The sequence below is a fragment of the Heloderma suspectum genome, chromosome 1 (assembly GCF_057233095.1).
Source record: "Heloderma suspectum isolate Gila_16-S chromosome 1, 16-S_ref, whole genome shotgun sequence".
In the NCBI taxonomy this organism is placed as follows: Eukaryota; Metazoa; Chordata; class Lepidosauria; order Squamata; family Helodermatidae; genus Heloderma; species Heloderma suspectum.
Genome location: NC_139458.1, coordinates 402,350,870 through 402,375,031, shown reverse-complemented (window position 1 = coordinate 402,375,031; position 24,162 = coordinate 402,350,870). Strand labels below are relative to the sequence as shown.

General features: G+C 45.0%; 1 protein-coding gene across 1 annotated transcript in view; it reads left to right on the top strand.

Annotated features, from left to right (window-relative positions):
• VASH2 (vasohibin 2) overlaps positions 1–24,162 on the top strand; it is a 60,870-nt gene that overhangs the window by 26,562 nt on the left and 10,146 nt on the right. Inside the window, exons 5-6 of the mRNA XM_084828826.1 lie at positions 7,950–8,331; positions 15,857–15,966. Of these exons, the coding sequence (XP_084684952.1) occupies positions 7,950–8,331; positions 15,857–15,966 (492 nt within the window). The remainder of the gene's footprint in view (positions 1–7,949; positions 8,332–15,856; positions 15,967–24,162) is intronic.

Sequence of the window (24,162 nt, the reverse complement as noted above, 5' to 3'; positions counted from 1 at the left end):
CTCTGACATCCCTAAGGGCAGCCATGAGGCTGTGGAAAGGTCTGAAGCTGGAGCTTTCCTGATGTGGGAACTTTGATGGTGGAGAGCACAAAAAAGTGGCTGCCAGAGGTGCTGGCGGTGTGCTCTGGATCCACAGGTCTCCTGTGCCCCCGACATACAGACCCCAGAACAGGGGCGGGTGGTGGGAGAATTTTGTCAGCCCATTTTCTGTGGCAAGAAAAAGGAAGGAAGAAATGGTAGGAAAACATGGGAGGGTTACAAGTGGAAGATGACATCTGGACCCTTCCCCCTGTAAAATTCTGTGACTGAGTGCGGCAAATACATTTTCAAGCAAATATAAACAATAATATCAAAGTACAAAATAATTAAAAGCTGGAGGAGGTGAATGCAGTCATAGGTGAGCTGAAATGAATAAGCCATCAGATATTTTTGAAGCAGGTGAAGAGAATTAATTCACCGAATATCAAGTGGCATTATAATTCATAAATAAAGAGCAATAAGAAGGGGAAAAAGCCCAAATGCATGACATAGAAGAAGAAATAGAAGTAACAGAAAATGCAAAGACTGAGGTAATTATACCAAAATTAAAGACGGGAAAAGAAGCAGGTGCTGGAGAATGAGTGCATTGGGGGAAAAAACAAATAATTGAATGTGAAATGGAAAAGGTAACCAAGGAAAGAAAGAAATAGCTGAGGTCATCTTTTTCTTGAGAAAAAGAATAGTGTGGATGGCTGAATGCCAGAAATGTTAAGATGGCAGTAGGGAAGACCAAGGGAAAGAGCATGATAATAGTTAGGGCCAGAAATATTGGAACAAGGGTAACTGTTTTGGCAGTTGGCCTCTGTACACCACCACATTGAAGTTGAAAGGAAACACACCCAGATGGGAGCGAAGTCAGGACTTTCAGCTGCAATTCAAGGGGTCTTACAAAAGTGGAGCACTACCCATTCAGGAAGGACAGCCAGCGGCATACACCCCCCCCCCCAATCGTTGGTGGCTCAGAAGTAATGGAACAAACCAACATCATTTCAAACTTAAGGCTCGCCTTTAATACCTGGATGAAAATCCTTTGCAGTCAATGACTGCCTGAAGTCTGGAACACATGGACATGGCCAAATGCTGAGTTTCCTCCCTCGAGATGCTTTGCCAGGCCTTTACTGCAGCTGCCTTCAGCTGCTGCTTGTTTGTGGGTCTTTCTGCCTTCAGTCTTGCCTTCAGTAAGTAGAAAGCATGCTCTATTGGGTTGAGATCAGGTGACTGACTTGGCCACTGAAGAACATCCTTGCCTTGAGGAACTCTTGGGTAGCTTTTGTTGTATGTTTTGGGTCATTATCCATCTGCAATATGAAGCGGCGTCCTATCAGTTTGGCAGCATTTGGCTGAAGCTGAGCAGAAAGTATAGCCCTATACACTTCAGAATTCATCCTGCTGCTTTTCTCAACAGTCAGGTCATCAATAAACACCAGTGACCCGGTTCCATTGGCAGCCATACATGCCCATGCTATAACACTGCCTCCACCATGTTTGACAGATGATGTGGTATGATTTAGATCATGAGCTGTTCCTTTCCTTCTCCATACTTTTCTCTTCCCATCATTCTGGTACAAGTTAATCTTGGTCTCATCAGTACAAAGAATCTTATTCCAAAACTGGGCAGGCTTTTTTAGGTGTTTGCTGGCAAAGGCTAATCTGGCCTTTTGGTTCTTGAGTGTTACCAGTGGTTTGCACCTTGTTGTGAAGCCTCTGTATTTACATTCATAAAGCCGTCTCTTGACTGTAGATGTTGACAATGACATGCCTACCTCCTCAAGAGCATTCTTGACCTGGCTAGATGTTGTGAAAGGGTTCCTCTTCACCATGAGCAGAATTCTGCGGTCATCCACTTTAGTTGTCTTCTGTGGTTTTCCAGGCCTTTTGCTGTTGCTGAGCTTGCCAGTCAATTCCTTCTTTTTCAGGATGTTCCAAACTGTTGTGTTGGCCACTCCCACTGTTTTTGCTATCTCTCTGATGGGTTTGTTTCCTCAGCCTAATGAAGGCCTCCTTCACTCGCATGGACACCTCTTTGGACCTCAGGTTGGGAATTCCAGTGAACAGCTACCAAATGCAAATGTAACACTCAGAACCACCTCCAGGCCTTTTATCTGGTTGATTCGTCATGGGGTACCCAGGAAACAGGCCACACCTGGCCATGCAGCTGCTTGTCAGCCATTTGTTCCATTACTTATGAGCCACCAAGGATGGGGGGGGTGTATGCCACTGGCTGTACTTCCTGCATGGTTAGTGCCCCACTTTTGTCAAACCCCTTGAATTACAGCTGAAAGTCCTGACTGCTCCCATCTGGGTGTGTTTCCTTTCAACTTCAATGCGGTGGTGTACAGAGGCCAACTGCCAAAACAGTTATCCTTGTTCCAATATTTCTGGCCCTGACTGTAATTCAAAGGAGACACAATAAGAAAATGGACCAGCGGATGGGTAGAATCTACAGGTAGAAAAGAGCAAGCATCTGTGCCAGCCTTCCCTAACCTCATGCCCTCCAGATGTGTTAGATTACAACTCCCAGCAGCCCCCAACCAGCATGGGGGCAGGAAGGGACTAACCGTGCCAATCCATTTCTCATCCAGTTTTGGCACACTGAGACTTCCAGGGTCCTTCTGTTGTTTTGATTGTGGGTGAATTCACATGACCATTTTTTAATTCCATGCCCATTGGAGAGATTAGTCATGCTGTCAAGGAAGGACTTTGGGGCTGAAGTCAAGGCTCCACTTAGCAGAATGAGCAGGTGGGCCCCCAAACACAGCAGGGCTGGCTTGCCATATTTTGAACTAAGTGAAGTAATATTGTGTTTTTGTAATTCTGAGCCATCCTTCACCAATGAAATTGGGTTCCAAGGTAGTGTGCAAAGTAAAATAATACAACAACATTAAAACACAATCAAACAATAAAACTGAGAGGGAGAAAGGAACAGCTCATCAACCTGCTGAAACCATAAATAATGTTAAAAAGCAGCTAAAATCTTGGCCAAATAAAACCATTTTAACCTGGCGCCTAAGTTACAACATTGGTGCCAGGAGAATATCTCTCCGGAGAGCAGGCCCTCTCCTTTAGGTCTTTATAATGCACTTCTCTTACCGAAGACACTAAGGATGATGGGAGTTGTAGTCCAACACATCAAGAAGGCACCAGATTGGGGAAATCTGATTTAATGTATTGATTAAATTTGTATAGGGGTAAAAACAATATTTCTGGAGCTAGAACTATAAGTCCATGTTTTTAAAAGATGCACAGATGTGTCAGAGCAGGCGTCATTTCAGAAGAGGTTTTCCTTCTGTACGTCAGAGAAGGGAGAATGCCTCTTTTAAGATGGTGCTTGAAACCTGCATACTGTATAAGTAGTTATATATATGTGTGTATGTATGTATGTATGTGTATATATATAACCTGCCACCCAGTTAGTCAGGAGCACCTTTTTAGGCTGCAATCCTATACACACTTACATGGGAGTAAGTTCCATTGAACTCAATGGGACTTACTTCTGAGTAGACATGCCTAGGATTGTGCTGTCAGACGCATATATATATAATATATAAAACATTGGTTCAGTGCACTAGCCCTTCAGTGCAGTGATGAGAAAAGCTTTACCTGCTGAATTTATGCCTGTTATGCAGCTGTTAAAGATACAGGAGTGCTTCTAGGAAAAAAGAAAAAGAGAGTGTCCTTAGCCACTCACTTGCACTTGGTAACCAAGCTTCCTGTACCAGAAGGTTACTTTGCCTGCCAGTTGTTTCTGTGGTATATGAGAGTAAGCTTAGCCTTCCTCCAAAGGTTCTTTTTAAAGTTCTGGTTAGCATGTAATGAGATTAAACTGCAGCGTCTTGGAGACCTGATGGTTTGATGAATGTGACAGAGGAGGCAGGTGGCTGCAGGGGACAGCTGTACAGACTTAACAAAGAGCTGCTTGGAATCAAGTGGCGTTAAATAAATCCTTTTGTATTGCGAGGAACAAATGCAGCAGATCAGTTCAGTGGAAGACATTTTTGACAGACGCTAACAAATATGTAGCAGCTCTAGGGGTCAGTTACATAGAAGAAGAAATACAAGAGGCTTTAAAAGGATACCTGTGATTTTAGTTTGACATTTACTTGTCTTAATGTAACCTCAAAGCTTTGCAGCAAATTAACGTGTTAATGTGCAAGGTGACGTTTTAATTTTAAGATCATTACGGTCTCCAGGAAGTCATACCACACTGATAGTGGTACTGCCATGGAATTTGAAGGGCAGTATAGAAATGTTTTAACTCCTATCTTTCTTGCTCTGATGGCTGATCCAGTGTTTACATGTGGTTAATTGATAAGTAACAATAGTAATGATATTTTGGGAACTTGGCCCCAAGTAATGTGATCATTTTGATGTGATAGATTTGATATATAGTTGCGACCAGGATCTGGCTTGTAGGTTTATTGATGTCTTTAAGAGACAGGTGGAGAGAGGTGCTAGAGCCATGGCTTATCCCTTGAGATCTTGCATTGCAGGTGGCCCTCTAGTCTGCTTAAAGGATCAGTATGTGTGTGGGAAGGGATGATTGCCAACATTGTCAAAGCCCATGACACTCGCAGCAAATAAATTGTCACTAACTTACCCTAAAATGATACTTTGTGGCAGCATGCTGGCATTGGTCCGTACCAATTAGGGATGTCATTTCTGATCTCATTTTTTGATCAAGTCACCTCCCTTGTAGACCGTGGGAATGCTGTAGACATCATATACCTCGACTTCAGCAAAGCTTTCGACAAAGTGCCCCATGATATCCTGATGAGCAAACTAGCTCGAAGTGGGCTGGATGAAACAACGATCTGGTGGATCCACAGTTGGCTACAGAATCGGACTCAAAGAGTGCTTATCAATGGGACCTTCTCAAGCTGGGGAGAGGTAACGAGTGGGGTACCGCAGGGCTCAGTCCTGGGCCCAGTGCTCTTCAACATTTTTATTAATGACTTGGAGGAGGAGGTGCAGGGAATGCTGATCAAATTTGCAGATGACACAAAATTGGGAGGGATAGCTTATACTTTGGAAGACAGAAACAAAATTCAAAGTGATCTGGATAGACTGGAGTGCTGGGCAGAAAACAACAGAATGGCATTTAATAGGGACAAATGCCAAGTTCTGCACCTAGGAAAAAGAAACCAAATGCACAGTTACAAGATGGGGGATACGTGGCTCAACCACACTACGAGCGAGAAGGATCTTGGAATTGTTGTCGATCACAAGCTGAATATGAGCCAACAATGTGATGTGGCTGCAAAAAAGGCAAATGCTATTTTGGGCTGCATTCATAGAAGCATCGCTTCCAAATCCCGGGAAGTACTAGTTCCCCTCTACTCAGCACTGGTTAGGCCTCATCTGGAGTACTGTGTCCAGTTCTGGGCACCACACTTTAAGAAGGATGCAGACAAGCTGGAGAGGGTTCAAAGGAGGGCAACAAAGATGATCAGGGGACTGGAAACAAAGCCCTATGAAGAGAGACTGAAAGAACTGGGCATGTTTAGCCTTGAGAAGAGAAGACTGAGGGGAGATATGATAGCACTCTTCAAGTACTTGAAAGGTTGTCACAGAGAAGAAGGCCAGGATCTCTTCTTGATCATCCCAGAGTGCAGGACACGGAATAATGGGCTCAAGTTACAGGAAGCCAGATTCCGACTGAACATCAGGAAAAACTTCCTGAGTGTCAGAGCAATACGGCAATGGAACCAATTACCTGGGGAGGTGGTGGGCTCTCCCACACTGGAGGCCTTCAAGACGAGGCTGGACAGCCATTTGTCAGGGATGCTCTGACTTGGATTCCTGCATTGAGCAGGGGGTTGGACTCGATGGCCTTGTAGGCCCCTTCCAACCCTACTATTCTATGACTCTATGATTCTATGTCAGGGAAATCTGCAATGGAGTCAAATGAGTTCAGATTTCTATGAATCCAACCTGTGGATTCCTCAGCAGACTGGCTTTTTCTGAGTTGCATGGATTCCATGGACCCGCGGCCTGTTTTTTAAAAACTTTTTGTGGGGATTTGTGCAAATGCACACTTGTGCAAGTGCAACGGAATTCTCGAACATTCCTAAAAAAAATCCGATTCTGTCAGTGAGTGGATCCTGTGGAACGAAAGACATGTGACAATCTGCAAAACAGAGACAGAATGGACTTAACAAAACCTGTACATCCCTAATACCAATCAGTGCTCACACAGATATTATTTTGGGTAAAAGTTTGCTGAGAAGTCCCTCCAGGTTTAAGTAGCTTTCTAGCAATTGAGGAATGCAGGAGGAAGAACAGCTCACACTTGTGTGAGAATGGAATGGAAGGCACGTTTGTTGCAGTTGGATTCTGTGCCACTTCAGTTATATAAAGCCTATTGTTTTCCTGTTGTGAAGGAGTCCAAGGTTGGAGTGATGAATGGTGGGGGAATGCTGCACTTGGTACCAAATGTCACATGCCAGAAGGTTACCTTCCCTGGCAATTGTTTCTGTGATGCCTGATATTGTTATGTCTAGAGATGGGTGGTTAGGGTTTTTTTTTTTGCTTTTTTATAGTGAGTGGAAAGCAATTTGAAAAGGGATTGTTTCTCATGGTTTGTATAGTTATCCTACTTTCACCTCTGATTAAACAGGTTTAGCAGGGTTTTGAAATAGTACAAAAACCATGCAACACCTGTTTAACCAGAGTCAGGGGACCAAAAAACAGTTTGTATACTATGAGAAGCAAAGCCTCTCTCAAATCATTTATAAACTATTATCTGTCTCCAGCTCTGGGATTCGCAAAAGGGATGTTTCCTTTCCTTATATGTCTGTCAAACTCTGAAGAATTTTCAGAATCAAGATAACTGGTCTGCAATCTGAAACAAATTTACTAGAGAGAAACTCCCTTTGAACACAGAGGAGTTACTTCTAGGTAAATATGCTTAGGATTGCAATCTTAAACCTCCTCCCACCCATGTTACTTTGTCAGCAAGTATCCTAGCAGAGGGCCTGGAACACTATGAAATACAAGACACAATCTCAGTAGGGAAATAAATGACTCAGCACTTTAAACGTCTCCATCACCAGTGGTGTAGTGGGGGGAAAGGCCGGGGGGTGGGGGGAAGCAGAAAGAGAAAAGGAGTGACTAACACACTTTTGAATCTGGCTCTGACCATGGCTGGCTTTTGCCCCACTCACTGGGATCTCTGACAGTTTACACACAAGGGAATACGGCTGTAGACAGAAAAGCAGTTCCTTCCCCTGGACTAAAGTCCCCTGGACTAAAGCTAAACAAAATAAGCTTAGATGGAACGATGATATGGCTCAGTGGCCCTGTTCAGACACACACTGGGAGAGGGTGGTTAAGGTAACTATGGAAGGGTGGGTTTAGTGAAACCATGATACCTGTGCCCATCACACGTCTGCTGGTGATCCTAGCGGCCCTCGTGCTGCCAAAATGTGCATATCAGCCACTGTATCCATTGCGATGCGCCGGTGACAATAGAGAACGTCTGTGCTGGCTAGAGTGTCGCCAGAAGTGTGGGATGCTCTAGGCCACTGTCTCTATGGTTGTGGCCTAGAAACCACCCAGACCATATTTTAACCACCGGAGAGCCTGCCACATGTAACGGTAGGCCACCCCGGGGCTCCTTAACCCTTAACCCTGCTGCAGGGGGGTGGTTTTGGAACCACGGTTAGCGGGTTTTTCTCCCCCTCATATGACACGTCAAGGCATCATGGTTTGTGCAAATTCCCTAACCATCATGGCTTCCCGTTACATGTGGAAGTGAAGAGGGAAAGAACACTGTTCTTCACCATCTTTCCCATTACATGTGAACAGGGCCAGTAGAAGGCAACATCATATGACAATCCTATGTGACATGGGAAGCATTTCCCTCCATCAAGTGCCTTCATTTGTTACTGCCTTGACACCAGCCTTGTCAGATACTTAACCAATGGGCAGCCTTCCGTGGAGCGATTCCCAATCAGCTTTAAATCCCACTTCTCAGGGAACAATTTTCATCATGTGGTGCTGGGAATTTATTTCAATGGCCGGTATGGATCACTGGGCATGAGCCGAAGATCGGAATTGATGGACAAACCATTGGTCTACCGAACTCTGAGTGACCTCATATTTGAATTTGAAGAGTCCTATAAAAAGTACTTGCACTCGGTTAAAAAAGTTAAAATTGGATTGTACGTCCCCCACGAGCCACACAGCTTTCAGCCCATTGAGTGGAAGCAGTTGGTGCTCAACGTGTCAAAGATGATGCGGTCAGAGATAAGGAAGGAGTTGGAGAAATATGCCAGGGATATGAGAATGAAGGTATGTGCCATTTCTGTGACATTTGGAAAGGCTGCGTGTGCATGAGGGAGAGAGACAGAGGCCTAGGTCACACATACAGAGCATTTCTACATGAGGCTTTTATTGCATGCTTGTGATTAGTCACTCACAGACGTTTGCGGGTTCTTTACATGACGTCGTCAAATTCCAGGGCATCGCCCACACTTCCTGCCCTTTATCCTGGTTTTTAATAATAAATGTTAATCCACGTTAATGGCCGTGTGAAATTGTGCGGTTCCGCTATAACACAACGCCATCTAGTAGCTGCATAATGAAACATACAGAACTTGCAGACAAAGGAAGTCCTGGAGAAAAAGCCCGTGTTAGCCCATGTAAGGAGCTGATCTTAATCTCGCAAAGAATCTGAAAGCAGAAGCTCTGGTAAGTTGCAGGATAAAAAGCCTGCTGTGGAGAAGCCCATAGTAACTTGTGGCCATGCAGAGCTGCATTGCTTGGGAAAATTTTGAGCGAAGCAGCTACCCATGTGGTTCAGCTGATTTTGTCCAAGATGGATTGATTTGTTGATTACATTTCTATACTGCCCATTAGGCAAAGCTCTCTGGGTAGTTTACAATACAAAGCTTAAAACCATAAAATACCATAACATAATGTAAAACGATAAGTTTAAAACAGCATAAACCAAAATAGGATCCAAAATAAAAGCCAGCCGCAGTGCAAAGATCTAAAAAAGCACCAACCCAATTTTTTAAAAAACTGAAGGCCTACAGGATGTAAGAGAATCTGGCACAGCTCAGTCCCTGCACATGTGGCCTTATAGTTCAAATGTTATAAAACCTTTTCACTTATCAAGTCACAGGTTTGATCCTTCTACCACGTTTCAAGCATACACACCGTAGATTTTAAGTATTGCTGTACCTGTGTTTTGAAAGCTTAACCTCCTCAGTTAAGGGAGGTTAATTTCTAGCCCTGCTTCTGTCAGATATGCTGATTTGCAAGAAAAATTCCCAAGAGATGTGTAATGGATCTGTCCTGGTGAATGGGCCAGAGGTTGCATTTATAGGCAAGTTGGGAACAATTGCTAAAAGATCTATGTGCTGTTGGCACCATTTCCAAACACTTTCAGTGGGTCACGCAGGAGAAGTTCATTTTATTTATTTTGGTTTCTGCTTCTTGACTGTACTGCATTTCTGCTCTGTGTTTTGAAAGCCAGTAAGGAGCAGCCAGTTTGGCTAAGATTCCCCGGGGAAACGTTAAACATTTATGATGCACAGTGTCTGTTTCACTTTAATTGAATGCCTGTTCTGTGACGTTCTTTGGGATTATGATCTGGGACCAGGATGTATGAAAAAACACCTGTACGTTAAGAGTTTCTGCTGATGCCTTGCTTCAAATGTCCCTGCCTTCAAGGAGAAGTTGTTTTCTGTCACTTATATAGCCTTCTCTGTGGTAGCATCTAGATGTTGAAATACTCTCCCCCAGGGATATTTGCCAGGCACATATTGCCAAAACAGAGGACGAAAGATGATGCCAATTTGCATAACATTTGCATGTGCTAATTTATATGTATCAATGCAAATTTAGAAATAATAACTATAATTTAAATAGAAATACAGTACATCTCATCATAGTGAAGACTGACCAGGTGACTCTTGTGCCTGCTTAGCCTGCTGTCAGGGGTTAACTGTCGATGGGCAACGTCAAAGCCCCTGATCTCCCTTCTTATAGTGCTTTATCTTTAAACCAGACTTGGACTGGGCAGCCCTTCAAATAATAGGGGATGGCCCTGTTCAGACGCAAAGGGCCAGAAGGTGGTTAGGGTAACTATGGAGGGTTTTTCTTTAGCGAAACCACGCGGTGCCGCTTGGTTCCTGCAACCACCCCCCGCCGTAGTTATTGTAACCATCCTCCTGCCGCCGGTGATCCCAGTGGCCCTTGTGCCATAAAAATGTGTGTGCCGGCTGCTCCATCTGCTGCGATGTGCTGGCGACCATAGAGAAAGTCCGTGCCGGCTAGAGCAGCGCCAGAATTAGCAGATGCTCTAGGCAGCTGTCTCTATGGTCATAACCTGTAAACCATCCAGAGCCCATTTTAACCTCCGGGGAGTGTGACCCACATAACAGTAAGCCACCCCAGGGCCCCTTAACCCTGCTGCAGGGGGTGGCCAGCCAGGGTGGTTTTGGAACCACGGTTAGTGGGCTTTTCTCCCCCCACACAACATGCTGAGCCACCGTGGTTTGTGCTGATTCCCTAACCATCATGGTTTCGCTTTATGTGTGAACAGGGTCAATGCCTTTGAATAGAAGACTGTCCTCTGTAAAAGAGGACACCTGGCCACCCCACATGATGTCTTTTTTAGGCACCTGTTAACATATTTTGAAATTGCCCAGAGCTTTGGTACATCTGATTGGTGCTAGTTTCTGAGATTTACTTAACTGATTTTATCGGCTACTGGATCGGCTTTTGGTTGATTGCTCTGTTTTATTGTAAGGGAGGTTTTAATTAAAATGATTCAGTATTTATTTCTAAATATTAATAACTCTCAGGGCAACATACAATAAAAACACAAATTAAGTCCATTTAAATCCAAACGCAATAAAGCAATGAATTAAAACCAGCAAACCAATTAAAAGTATCAGAGACTAAAACAGGTATCACAAGAAAATCTAAAAGTATCACGGAGATAAAACTACTGAAAAAGACAACATAGCAGCAGAAATATCAAAAGATTAAAAGGCCTGAGAGAATAAAGAATGTCTTTGCTTGGCAGTGAAAAGATCACAAAGTAGGCATGTGAGGAACCAACCCTTCCCCTTTTCTTTTGGAAATGGCTCAACATTAGGGATGGTTTTTATTTTTTTACAGCATTCATATACTGCCCCACATCTAAACAGATTCCGGAGCAGTGGACAATAAAAGATAAAATGATAAAAAGATAAAAGAAATCAAACACCATCTTAAAATGTACTTAAAATGTATTATATTTTTAAAAAGCACAGTACCAATAACAACCTTTTGTTGAAATCGTAAAGCATGCCTTTTCGTATGCATTTTGGCACATATTAACATTCGAGAATAGCCTTGCAAAAGTCGGAGAAGTGCTGCATTGGAAGCGTAACTGTGTTCAAATCCAAACACAAGTTCAGGAGATGCAGATCAAGGCAGTCCATTTTCAAACGTGGACCGAACAAAATCTTCGAGCTCCTGTACCTGGGACACCATCTAATTCTTAAAGGTAGTGTAGGAACTTTAGAATGGGAACAGAATGGGAAAGACTAGAGATCTCTTCAAGAAAATTGGAGATCTCAAGGGAACGTTTTGTGCAAAGACGGGCATGATAAAGGACAAAGAAGGCAGGGACCTAACAGAAACAGATGAGATTAAGAAGAGGTGGAAAGAATACACAGAATAACTATACAGGAAAGATCTTAGTGTCCCTGATAGCCATGATAGTGCAGTCACTGAACTTGAGCCGGACATCCTAGAGAGTGAAGTCAAGTGGGCCTTAGGAAGCATTAGTAACAACAAAGCTAGCGGAGATGACAGTATTCCAGCTGAGCTATTTAAAATCCTAAAAGATGATGCTGTTAAAATGCTGCATTCAATATGCCAACAAATTTGGAACACTCAACAATGGCCGCAAGACTGGAAAAGGTCAGTTTACATTCCAATTCCAAAGAAGGGCAACGCCAAAGAGTGTTCAAATTACCGCACAATTGCGCTCATTTCACATGCCAGCAAGGTGATGCTCAAAATCCTGCAAGCTAGGCTTCAGCAGTATGCAAACCGAGAACTACCGGAAGTACAAGCTGGGTTTCGAAGAGGCAGAGGAAGTAGAGATCAAATCGCCAACATTCGCTGCATCATGGAGAAAGCAAGAGAATTCCAGAAAAACCTCTATTTCTGCTTCATTGACTATGCTAAAGCCTTTGATTGTGTGGATCACAACAAACTGTGGCAAATTTTTAAAGTGATGGGAGTACCAGACCACCTTACCTGTCTCCTGAGAAACCTGTACGAGGGTCAAGAAGCAACAGTAAGAACCAGACATGGAACAACCGATTGGTTCAAAATTGGGAAAGGAGTACAACAAGGCTGCATATTGTCACCCTGCTTATTTAACTTATATGCAGAGTACATCATGAGAAATGCTGGGTTGGATGAATCAGAGGTTGGAATTAAGATTGCCAGGAGAATTATCAACAACCTCCGATATGCAGACGATACCACCTTAATGGCAGAAAGCGAAGAGGATCTCAAGAGCCTCTTGTTGAGGGTGAAAGAGGAGAGTGCAAAAGCTGGTTTGAAACTCAACATTAAAAAAACGAAGATCATGGCATCTGGCCCCATCACTTCCTGGCATATAGAAGGGGAAGAAATGGAAGCAGTGACAGATTTTACTTTCTTGGGCTCCAAGATCACCGCAGACGGTGACTGTAGCCCTGAAATTAAAAGACGCTTGCTCCTTGGGAGGAAAGCTATGGCCAACCTAGACAGCATAGTAAGAAGCAGAGACATCACCTTGCCGACAAAGGTCCGTCTAATCAAAGCTCTGGTTTTCCCAGTAGTAATGTATGGCTGTGAGAGCTGGACTATAAGGAAGGCTGAGCGCCGAAGAATTGATGCTTTCGAACTGTGGTGCTGGAGAAGACTCTTACGAGTCCCCTGGACTGCAAGGAGGTCAAATCTAGGGATGGGGGAGAATTTCTCCCCGAAACTTCGGGGGGCCGAGTGCCAACGTGTTCGGCCCCCCAAAGTAGTTTCGGGGAGAAATTCTCCGCCCCCCCGCCCCCCCCCCCGGGACGGGACTTACCTTTCCCGAATGTCCCTCCCGGCGGCGGGTCCCAGCGGCGGTTCGTCAGGTCTTCGACAGGGGCAGAGGCGGCAGCCGGTCTTTTGACCGGCTGCCGCCGCTGCCATTCCAATCAAAGTAAAAAAAAACAACAACGCCCCCGTGATAGGCTACGTGACCAGGTAAGTGGCTTTCGTGCACCCCTAGTCAAATCAGTCAATCCTAAAGGAAATCAACCCTGAGTGCTCATTGGAAGGACAGATACTGAAGCTCCAATATTTTGGCCACCTAATGCGAAGAGAAAACTGTTTGGAAAAGACCCTGATGCTGGGAAAGACTGAAGGCAAAAGGAGAAGGGGACGGCAGAGGATGAGATGGCTAGATAGCATCACGGATGCAATGAATATGAACTTGAGCACACTCCGGGAGAGAGCGCAGGACAGGAAGGCCTGGCGTGCTATGGTCCATGGGGTCACGAAGAGTCGGACACGACTGAACAACAACAACAAGGAACTTTAGAAGTAGATAAAATAATTGATGCTGCTATGTAGGAAGCCTTTGCTTGCAGCAGCAAATGTAGCCAAGTGTAAAAGGTTCCGTATGTCAGGCTGATATCCAAACCCGCCTCTGTATAAAAGAAAACCACTTTTGAAACACAGCTCGCTTTGAGGCTGAGGGAGGAATGCTTGTGAGGCTTTATGGCAGGGGTGTTCTTAAAGTAACTAAGCCTTACGAGAAGCATTTCAACCTTTTAGAACCGGGGAAAAAACTGCATCAAAGCCAGGAAACTACCAAATGTTTGGTGGTTGGGGGGAAAGTGAGTCAGGCCATCTGAAGAATCCCGGAAGGCCAGATTGAGACCCCGAGTGGGGCAGATTTGGCCCCCAGGGCCTGAGGTTCCCCACCCCCAGTGTAGGAACTGGAACAGGCCTGGCTTTCTTTGAGCCTGATTTTGGAGGAAGGGCCAAGCTGAGGAGGTGTTTTTAGTTCATGACAAACAGAGATGGGCCAAGGCATTTTTTGGATGCCAGGTGCAGAAAATCTAAACGGTGCGCTAATGCCCACCTCCCCAGGGGCTATACAGATACACTTAAGATGCAATCCTATGAATGTTTAGACAGAAAGAAGTCCCCAGTTGGCTGGGGAATGCCGAGAGTTGTAGGACTTTTTTTTGTCTAAGCTTGCATAGGAGTGCGCCCTTATACACAAAATAATGAACAAAATTAGCCACTTGAGGCAAGCTCCCTCAGCTTGTGTAATGGTAGCATTGACAACACTGATTACAAACAGAATTGTGTACGTTTCTGTCCATCTGCTGGCAATTAGAGGGACGTAGGCACCCTTGCTGTCCTCTGTGACAGCTTTCCTTTCAGAGCTGCCCCAGGAGCGTTAAAGTGATGAAGAAACTCATCATGTGTGGGCTTTTTTTACCCCCTAGGCTATCATCCTGAGTACATTTACTAGAAAATAAGGTGAGATTGATTTCCAAGTAAGTATGTTCAGGGATCACCCCGTTAGCCTTCATCGTCCCTAACAAGGACTGTAGAGTGTGCAATCTGGTAGGATGACCCCAGCACAAGTACTTTGGAAACACTGCCCTTGATGTGTATGTAAACTCTTGGAACCGTAGCCCCACCGTTTAGGTCTTGAAATGTAAGTGACCCACCAGAATGAGTGCAATTTGAGAAACAAACATTCAGTCGATAGAAGGACAGGGAGACTAGGGGTGTCGGAGAAATCCACAGCAGAACCAAATTCAGAACGAAATTCAGTCGATAGAAGGATGTGGAGACTAGGGATGCCAGAGAAATCCACAGCAGAACCAAATGAGCTTGGATTTTGATGAATCTGACCTGCGGATCCCGCAGTGGACCAGCTTATCCCCCTTTCGGGTGGATTCTGCAGACTTGCGGATCATTTTTCTAACTTTCCCGAAGTTTGTGCAAATTTCAGCATAGAAAAATATGCAAAATTTTAAAAATCCGGCCAAAAATGCGCATTTGGCCCAAGCGTGAAAATGCGCATTTGGGGGGAATTTGTGCATTTTGGAAGATTTGCACATTCTTGCATGTGCGAATTGCACAAATTTGGAAACAAAAGAAATCTGATTCCGTTGATGGGCGGATGATGGAACGAAAGGCTCCTGATGATCTGCAAAACACAGAACGGATTTTACACAATCTGTACATCCCTAGTGGAGACCAATGGATTCCCAGTTCAAAACAGCCAGCAGCAGATATATTCAAAGGACCACAAGATGTAGCGTTGGCCACCAGTGTGGATGGCTTTAAAAGAGGAATAAACGAATTCATGGAGGAAAAGGCTATCAGTGGCTACTAGTCGTAATGGCTATATGCTGCTTCTGCTGTCAGAGGCACTATGCCTATGTGTAACAGTTGCTGGGGAACATGGGCGGGAGGGTACTGTTGCAGTCATGTCCTGTTTGTGAAGGCTTCTCATAGGCTTCTAGCTGGTCACTGTGGGAACAGAATGCTGGACTAGAGAGGTCTTTGGTCTGATCCAGCAGGGCTCTTCTTCTGTTCTTATGAGCCGCAAATGGCCCTTAATCACTGCAATCTAAAACAAAATGGTGAAGAAAACCTTCAGCTGTATTACATCACAATTGAGTTTCACAAAATGCGAACACGTCATGACTTACTACTAAAGCTTAGTAAAAGGCGCATTTTGTCACATCTCTAAAAGCCAAACGTTATGAAGGAAAGTGTTTTTCTTAACTAATGCATCCCCCTCTTTCAGATTTTGAAGCCTGCCCATTCTCCGGTCAAGCAGAGATCCCGAGGGAAGTCCCTGTCCCCGCGACGCAGACAAGCCAGCCCTCAGAGGCGGGCCTGCCGCCGCGACAAATCGTGAGTATCCTCATGCTGAGCTGTGCACTGCTAAATGGGTCAGCTAGTGGCAGCAGAGGTGAGCTCCAGTGCCTCTCAGGCTGTGTTCTACCTCAGGGTTCTTTGGAAGCTGATCTGGAATCCTTAAAGAGAAGATCAGTTCTGGTGAAAAAACTTGCCCTGAAAGACAGCTTGCCTGCCACTATTATCAGTTTTATTTCTTGGATTTATTTCCTGCCTTTGTTCCGTGACGAAACTCACGCTGCTGTATGTAGCTTTCCCAGGTGATCTCCCATCCAGGCACTGAACGACTTAGCTTAAGCAAGCTTGCTGTATCATGTACCTTTAAACCTCTGATGCCCCCTGCCACTGGAATTAACAGCATCCACCCCCCCCCCATTCACTGCTATGGAGTGGTAAATAGGTCAAATTTAGATTGTTTTCAAGCTAAATTTGACTTATGTACTGCTCCATGGTGGTAAATGGGCAGGGTTTTTTGCTGCCAGCAATGGCAGGAGTGCAGCCCACGAGGGGTGGAGGTGTTTCCACAAAAATGGTCCCCAGACACCCCTAAGTTACCACCCCGTGCTGTAGATCATGCTCTCGGGCCACCAAATTTCCTCCCTGCAACCCAGAGTTGCAGGGAACGCTGTTAGGGCAGTGGTGGACAGAAGATAGATTTGAATCTACTGACAGATCTTTGGGCGATTTGCGGTAGAGTTTACTTATTTGATTTGTACCCTGCCTTTCTACCCAGAAAAATGGCACTCATGGCAGCTTTCAGTCATAAAGAAAACTTGATTTCTGGCTTCCGCTCATCATTCCCTCTATTTCTGACATTCAGGCAGTGAGTGCTATTGCTTCTGTAGGCAAAATGGCACCATTCATGCACAGGGGAGAGGTATCAGCTGGCTTGGTGGAAACCCAAGTTTTGCAGGACTACAAACAAAAATCTTTAGAAAAAGGGAGGGGACCCCAAAACTGCCCAGCAAAGACTGTGCATGGTCAGTGGCCATGGAATGCTGGCTGACTGTTGGGGGATAATGGAAAACTGGATGAAAGGGACTGGAGTGGAATGGTTGGAATCTTGAACAGGGAGCGCTCTACACCCCAACTGTTTTCTGCAGGTCCTGCTTGAATGTCCTAATAGCAAACTGCTGTGTTATGATAGCTATGTAGCTAAAATAGGGCTACTGAGAAATGAGAGGAAGGTATCAGCATTAGTGTTTGTGGGGGGGAACTAAGTTGGCCTCCCAACAGCCAAAGAATAGGCATGCTTAGTGGCCACAGCATTGGAGAGAAGATGGAATGGAGTATCTTGAAAACTAGCCTAGCTGGTTGGCTGGCTGGCACACTGAACAGGTGCAATATATTTAATAACAGCAGCAATGGAAAGGCTTCCCTTCCTCTAAAATAAGTTTCTGAAATAAAGAGAGCCTGCGGGGAACCAGGAGTGGATTTTGTGTGTGAAAAAACTAGAATCAGTTCTGGTATTGAAGACAAACCATGTGCTTAAGAGGCATTCTATGCCTTAATTGTAAGTGTATGTCCACCACCAAACCCATGCCTAGGAGCCATTACTTTGCAGCTGGCTCTGGATGTTGGATCTCACAGTTCTGGTAACAAACAAAGTAGATCCCACAAACCTCCAGTCTGGCTACTCCTGTTGTAGGGCATACACTCCATGGATGCAGGGTGAGTTGAGTCCAAGAAGCCAAGCCAGGCCCCAGCATTAATTGAGTGTGTGCCCTAGAACATCCTCCGGAAACTTCTGCAGCCATGCCGAGAGGTTTTGTGGTAGATGGCCCAGGGCAGCCTTCTCCAACCTGGTGTGCTTCAGCTGTGCTGGTAGGGATGTTAGGGAAATCTGCAACAGATTCAAATGAGTTCGGATTTCTATGAATCCTACCTGCAGTGGACCGGCCTTTTCCGGGTTGCATGGATTCTGCAAACTTGCAGACCATTTTTTAACTTTTGGGGTGGATTTGCGCTAACGTGCACTTGCACTAATGCTCAGTTGCGCAAGTGGAACAAAATTCTCGCACATCCCTAAAAAGTTCTGATTCTGTCAATGAGTGGATGATGGAATGTAAGATGCCTGACAATATGCAAAACATAGAACGGATCTGCGGACCCCTAACTACAACTCCCACCATCCCCAGCCATTGTGGCCAGGGATGATGGGAGTTGTAGTTCAACACGGCTGGGTTAAAAACTCTTCTACGATTAGGGAAGGCTGACATAGGGGTTCCTCAGCAGAAAAGTCAATGGGGGGAACTTTCCCCAAAGGCAGAAAGCTGAAAAACAAACCTGGTTGTGCCTTTATTTTATTTTTCTGCACGTTTAAGTGAAGAGGTCGCCTGGAATTAAAACTGCTTGAATTAGTTGACTGTATCTACAGTACAGCTATAAAGCAGTTTTAACTGTTGTGGAGCATGCAAGAGAGGAAAAAATGAAGGGCAGATTAAATGTAGCACGCGCGGTTTTAAAGTGAAAGGATATATTCCACAGCAGACTTTGCTTTCTTGATCTTTTTAGGCAGAAACTGAGTCCTATCCGACTGACTGGAGTCTTCAGGTATCAAGTGACATCACAGGTTTTCATAGGGAGAATATTCAGAGGTTTGGAAAAGAGTATATTAGAAATAGCTGCTTAGATTTCTAAAATGGGAAATGCCAGGGAGCTTGCCTTGAAGTTGTGTGTTTTAGTCTGCCAGTGCATTGGTTGAGTGTTTTAGTCTGCCAGATACTTGACACCCCCCCTCCCCTGCCATTCTTGCAGTCCCGGGAAGGCAGAATAGCACTTCATTGAGCTTTATTGAGCCTCTCTCATAGCCTTCCCCAATTTTGGTGGGGCTGTGAATCCACTCTGAGTTTCAGTCAGAAGCAGCAAGAACTCTAAAGGAGCTAGCCAAGGTGATGGACCTATTTTGGGGATAGGGTTCAGCACTTTGGATACCTCCTTTAGAGTTCTGGTTTGTTCCGACTGAAACCCAGAATGGATGCACAGCCCCAACAAAGTCAGAGCCACCAGCCTCCGCTGGATCATTGTTAGCATTGGAATGCCTCTGTTTCCTCCTCAGCGGACTGCTGTTTTAGCAGTATGCTGGATCTTAAATGTAGCACGCGCGGTTTTAAAGTGAAAGGATATATTCCACAGCAGACTTTGCTTTCTTGATCTTTTTAGGCAGAAACTGAGTCCTATCCGACTGACTGGAGTCTTCAGGTATCAAGTGACATCACAGGTTTTCATAGGGAGAATATTCAGAGGTTTGGAAAAGAGTATATTAGAAATAGCTGCTTAGATTTCTAAAATGGGAAATGCCAGGGAGCTTGCCTTGAAGTTGTGTGTTTTAGTCTGCCAGTGCATTGGTTGAGTGTTTTAGTCTGCCAGATACTTGACACCCCCCCTCCCCTGCCATTCTTGCAGTCCCGGGAAGGCAGAATAGCACTTCATTGAGCTTTATTGAGCCTCTCTCATAGCCTTCCCCAATTTTGGTGGGGCTGTGAATCCACTCTGAGTTTCAGTCAGAAGCAGCAAGAACTCTAAAGGAGCTAGCCAAGGTGATGGACCTATTTTGGGGATAGGGTTCAGCACTTTGGATACCTCCTTTAGAGTTCTGGTTTGTTCCGACTGAAACCCAGAATGGATGCACAGCCCCAACAAAGTCAGAGCCACCAGCCTCCGCTGGATCATTGTTAGCATTGGAATGCCTCTGTTTCCTCCTCAGCGGACTGCTGTTTTAGCAGTATGCTGGATCTTTGTGCGATGGAAAAGATCACTTGGAATTGGCAGGGTGCCCTTCACGTGGCATTATTTTTCCTAGTATTTTTGGTAGCAGTGTTTTTTTGTTACGTTTTTATTTCACCTTTCCTCCAAGGAGCCCAAGGCAGCATACGTGATCCTCTTCTCTCCATTTTATCCTCACAGCAACCCTGTGAGGTAGGTTAGGCTGAGAACCAGTGACTGGCTCAAAGTCACCCAGTGAACTTCATGGCCAAGTGGGGACTAGAGCCCAGGTCTCCCGTGCTCCAGCCAATGCTCTAACCACTACCCCATACTGGCACCACTCTGGGTCTGTGTCTTACCTATCTGAGTTCCTGTACAGCTATATTTCATCTTAACCTTTCTCCTGTAACTCATCTTCCTCTTCTATTCTCAGCCTCTTTTTTCTTATCCGTTATTATATAACTGGGTGCTTGTTCTAGTAGGCTCCTGTCTTTTGTTTTTGTTTTCCCTTTGCTGGATGAGCTGTGGGGTATTTTGTGGGCCGTCTCTCATTATTCAATTTTCTTTGAATTTTTAATAGGGCTAATAACTCACACTTTGTGTGTATGTCTATGTATTTATGTATATTTGTGTGTATATACTTACACACCTCTAAAGAACTATCTTCACTAAAACCAAGTAAGGTGTGCTGGTCCTTTAGAAGAATTCCAGAATCTACAGTCAGGCAGACCTATGTTTATTAGGATCAACAAAATATGCACAAAATTGTGGGCAGGCTTTTGAGATCTGCAGATCTCTTAATCAGACAAAAAGTTACAAAACATGGAAAGCGTGGGGGAGGAGAGGGGGGAAAAAGGGCTGAGCTGATGTTTTCTTGCCTCTTCCCCGCCCCACCTGCTTTTTATAGCATTGTGCCTGATGAAGAGATTTGGAACTCTCAAAAGCTTTCCCACAATTTTGTGCAAATTTGGTTTGTCCTAATTAGGGATGTCGGAGAAATCCAGAACGGATTCATATGAGATCAGTTTTCTGTGAATCTGACCCGCGGATTTCGCAGTGGACCAGCTTTTAATGAGTTGCACGGATTCCAGGGATTGCAGACCAGTTTCTTATGTTCCGGAATTGTATGCAAATTTAGTCGTACAAAAATGCGGGTGTTTTTTTTTTTTTTTTAAGACCAACTGGAAATGCATATTTCCCCCCCTAGGGTAAAGCATGAAAATGCACATTTTGGGTGGGATTTGTGTATTTTTGGAAGACCACATTTGCACAAATGGACACTTTCCAATGCAAATGCAACTTTGGGAAGCAAATTCGGGGAATTGAGAAAAAATTTGATTCCATCAATGAGTGGATGACGGAATGAAAGATGCCTGACAAATCCGCCAAAGCCAGACGGAATGGATTTAACAAAATCCATACATCCCTAATCCTAATAAAGTAGGGTGGCCACTTATGCATTGCCAAAAAAGAGGAATTGCCTCACCAAAAGAGATGACAAAAGAGGACACCAATTTGCATAATATTTGCATATGCAAATTTGTATGTGTAGGTGCAAATTTAGAAATAATAACTATAAATTAAATAGAAATATAATGCAGCTCCCCATAGTCGAGCAGACTAACCAGGTGACCTGTGTGCCTCCTCTGCCATCCAGGTCTTCACGGTTGTTGGGCAGCTTGAAGGTCCCTGCTCTGCGTCCTTAAGGTACTTCGACTTTAAACCAAACTTGGACTGCACAGCCCAATAAGTAGAAGACACCTTCAAATAGAGGACCGTCCTTTGCCAGCATTCCAAAATACAGGACTATCCTCTCTGACAGGGGTCCCCAATCCCTGGGCCACAGACCGGTACCGGTCTGTGGCCTGTTAGCAACCGGGCCGTAGTAGGGGTGTGCAAAACCCTCTTACCTTGGGTCCGTGGGGGTCCGCGGGGGGGAGGCGATCGGTCCCTCCCCCCCCCAGAATCCTCACCGGCCCCGGCTGGCTCTGCTCTGCGGCGAGTCCGCAGAGCTGCCAGCTGGCAGACTTCCGGCCTCTGGGATGCAAATGGCGTCCATGTAGCTGACGCCATTTGCGTCCCTGTTCTTCAAGTAATAGGCTATGTAAATCTTTACATAGCCTATTACTGCAAAGAATAGGGATGCAAATGGCATCCGCTATGTGGACGCCATTTGTGTCCCAGCGGCCGGAAGTCCACCAGCAAAACCATCCCCCCCCAGTCCATGGAAAAATTGTCCTCCACGAGACTGGTCCCTGGTGCCAAAAAGGTTGGGGACCATTGCGCTATGAAGTATCTGGCATGATTTCCTTGAGATCCTTCTTTGAGTCCCTCTCGCCACCTGAAGGTAGGCAGGTAGCTACCAGAAAGCAGGCCTTGTTGGCCCCAACACCTCAAATATGGAATACCTTCCTCAGAGAAGTTCACTTGGCACCAACTTTGATTTCTTTTTAGCACTAGCCAAAGCCTTCTTTATTTGCCCACTCATATTTTATAGCAGGTTCTAGTGTTGTTGTCTAGCTTTGCTGGGTTTTAGTAGTTTAGGCTGTGGTTCCTGTGCTTTTTGTTGGTCTTGTCTGTATGATATGATGATGACGATGATGTATATTTATATCCCATTGTTTTCCCAATATTGGGACTCAAGGTGGCTTTACAGCATTAAAACTTGTACAGTTAAAACCTATAAACAGAAGTATACAAAAGTTAAAAATATAATTAAATCATCAATAATATTAAAATTGTATAAAATATCAAAATGTTAAAAGACATCAAGAAATATAACCGTAGTATCCATCCGTCATATTCTCACAGGTCCAGACTAGCTATCCCCAAAGGCCTGCCAGAACAAAAAAGTTTTTACATGCCTGCGAAAGCATATCAAGGAGGGTGCCACTCTCGCCTCCCTGGGAAGGGAGTTCCAGAACCTTGGGGCAGCCACCGAGAAGGCCCTCTCCCGCGTCCCCATCAGATGTGCCTGTGATGGTGGTGGGACAACGAGAAGGGCCTCCCCTGAAGATCTCAGGGCATGAGTAGGCTCATAGGGGAGAATACGGTATGTCAGATAACCTGGACCTGAGCCGTACAGAGCTTTATAGGACATGATCAGCACTTTGAATTGAGCCCGGAAACAGACTGGGAGCCAGTGAAGGTGTTTTAGCAGGGGAGTTGTATGCTCCCTGTAGCCAGCCCCAGTCAACAGTCTGGCAGCAGCTCTTTGAACCAGCTGAAGTTTCTGAGCACTCTTCAGAGGCAGCCCCACGTAGAGCACATTACAATAATCCAAATAGGATGTAACTAAGGCATGTCTCAATGTGGCCAAGTCAGACATCTCAAGGAACAGGCGCTGCTGGCACACTAGTTTTAACTGTGCAAATGCACTCTTGGCCACCGCTGAAACCTGGGCATCCAGGCTCAGGGCTGAATCCAGAAGGACACCCAAGCTGTGAACCTGTGTCTTCAGGGGGCGTGCAACCTCATCCTGCACAAGCTGAGTCCCTATTCCCTGATCTACCTTTTGACTGACCAGGAGCACCTCTGTCTTGTCTGGATTAAGCTTCAATTTGTTTTTCCTCATCCAGTCCATTACTGCTGACAGACACCAGTTTAGTATGGCAACAACTTTCTTGGAATTAGATGGAAAGGAAAAGTAGAGTTGGGTGTCATCAGCATACTGGTGACACCGAACCCCAAAACTCCGGACAACCTCTCCCAGTGGTTTCATGTATATGTTAAATAGTATGGGGGACAAAACAGAACCCTGAGGAACTCCACAAGCCAATGGCCAGGGAGTTGAACAGAAGTCGCCCAGCACCACCTTCTCGGTCTGCTCCACCAATAAGGAATGGAGCCACTGTAAGTGCCTCCAAGTCCCATCCAAGTGAGGCGGCCCAGAAGGATGCCATGGTCAATGGTATCGAAAGCCACCGAGAGGTCCAGCTGAACCAACAGGGACACACTCCCCCTGTCTATTTTCCAGCGTAGGTCATCCACCAAGGCGACCACAGCTGTTTCTGTCCCATAACCGGGTCTGAAGCCAGATTGAAATGAATCTAGATAATCTGCCTCATTATTGTATATGTTTTTATATTTGTACTGAAAGCCTGTTACTGAAGGGTGGTTTATACATTTTATGTATTGTATTTATTTTACAATATTTTTTAAGCTGCCCTGTAACAGAGTTCTTATAGCGGTTCACAACAAGAAATAAAACAATTTAAAATTCAATAACAATAAAAATAATGATAAAAGAATAACACAGCATAAAAACACAAGTCACAGAGCGTAAAAGCTGAGAGAAATTAAACAGCCTGAGTAAATAAAAAGGTCTTCGCCTGTTTGGGGAGGCGTTCCACAGCTGGGGTGCCACTACTGAAAAGGCCCTCTGTTTGGTAGTCACTTACCACACCTCACTTGGTGGGGCACTCAGAGATGGGTCTCCAAAGAAAATCTCACCGTCCTGGAAGGTCCACCTAGTAGGTAGGAACAAAC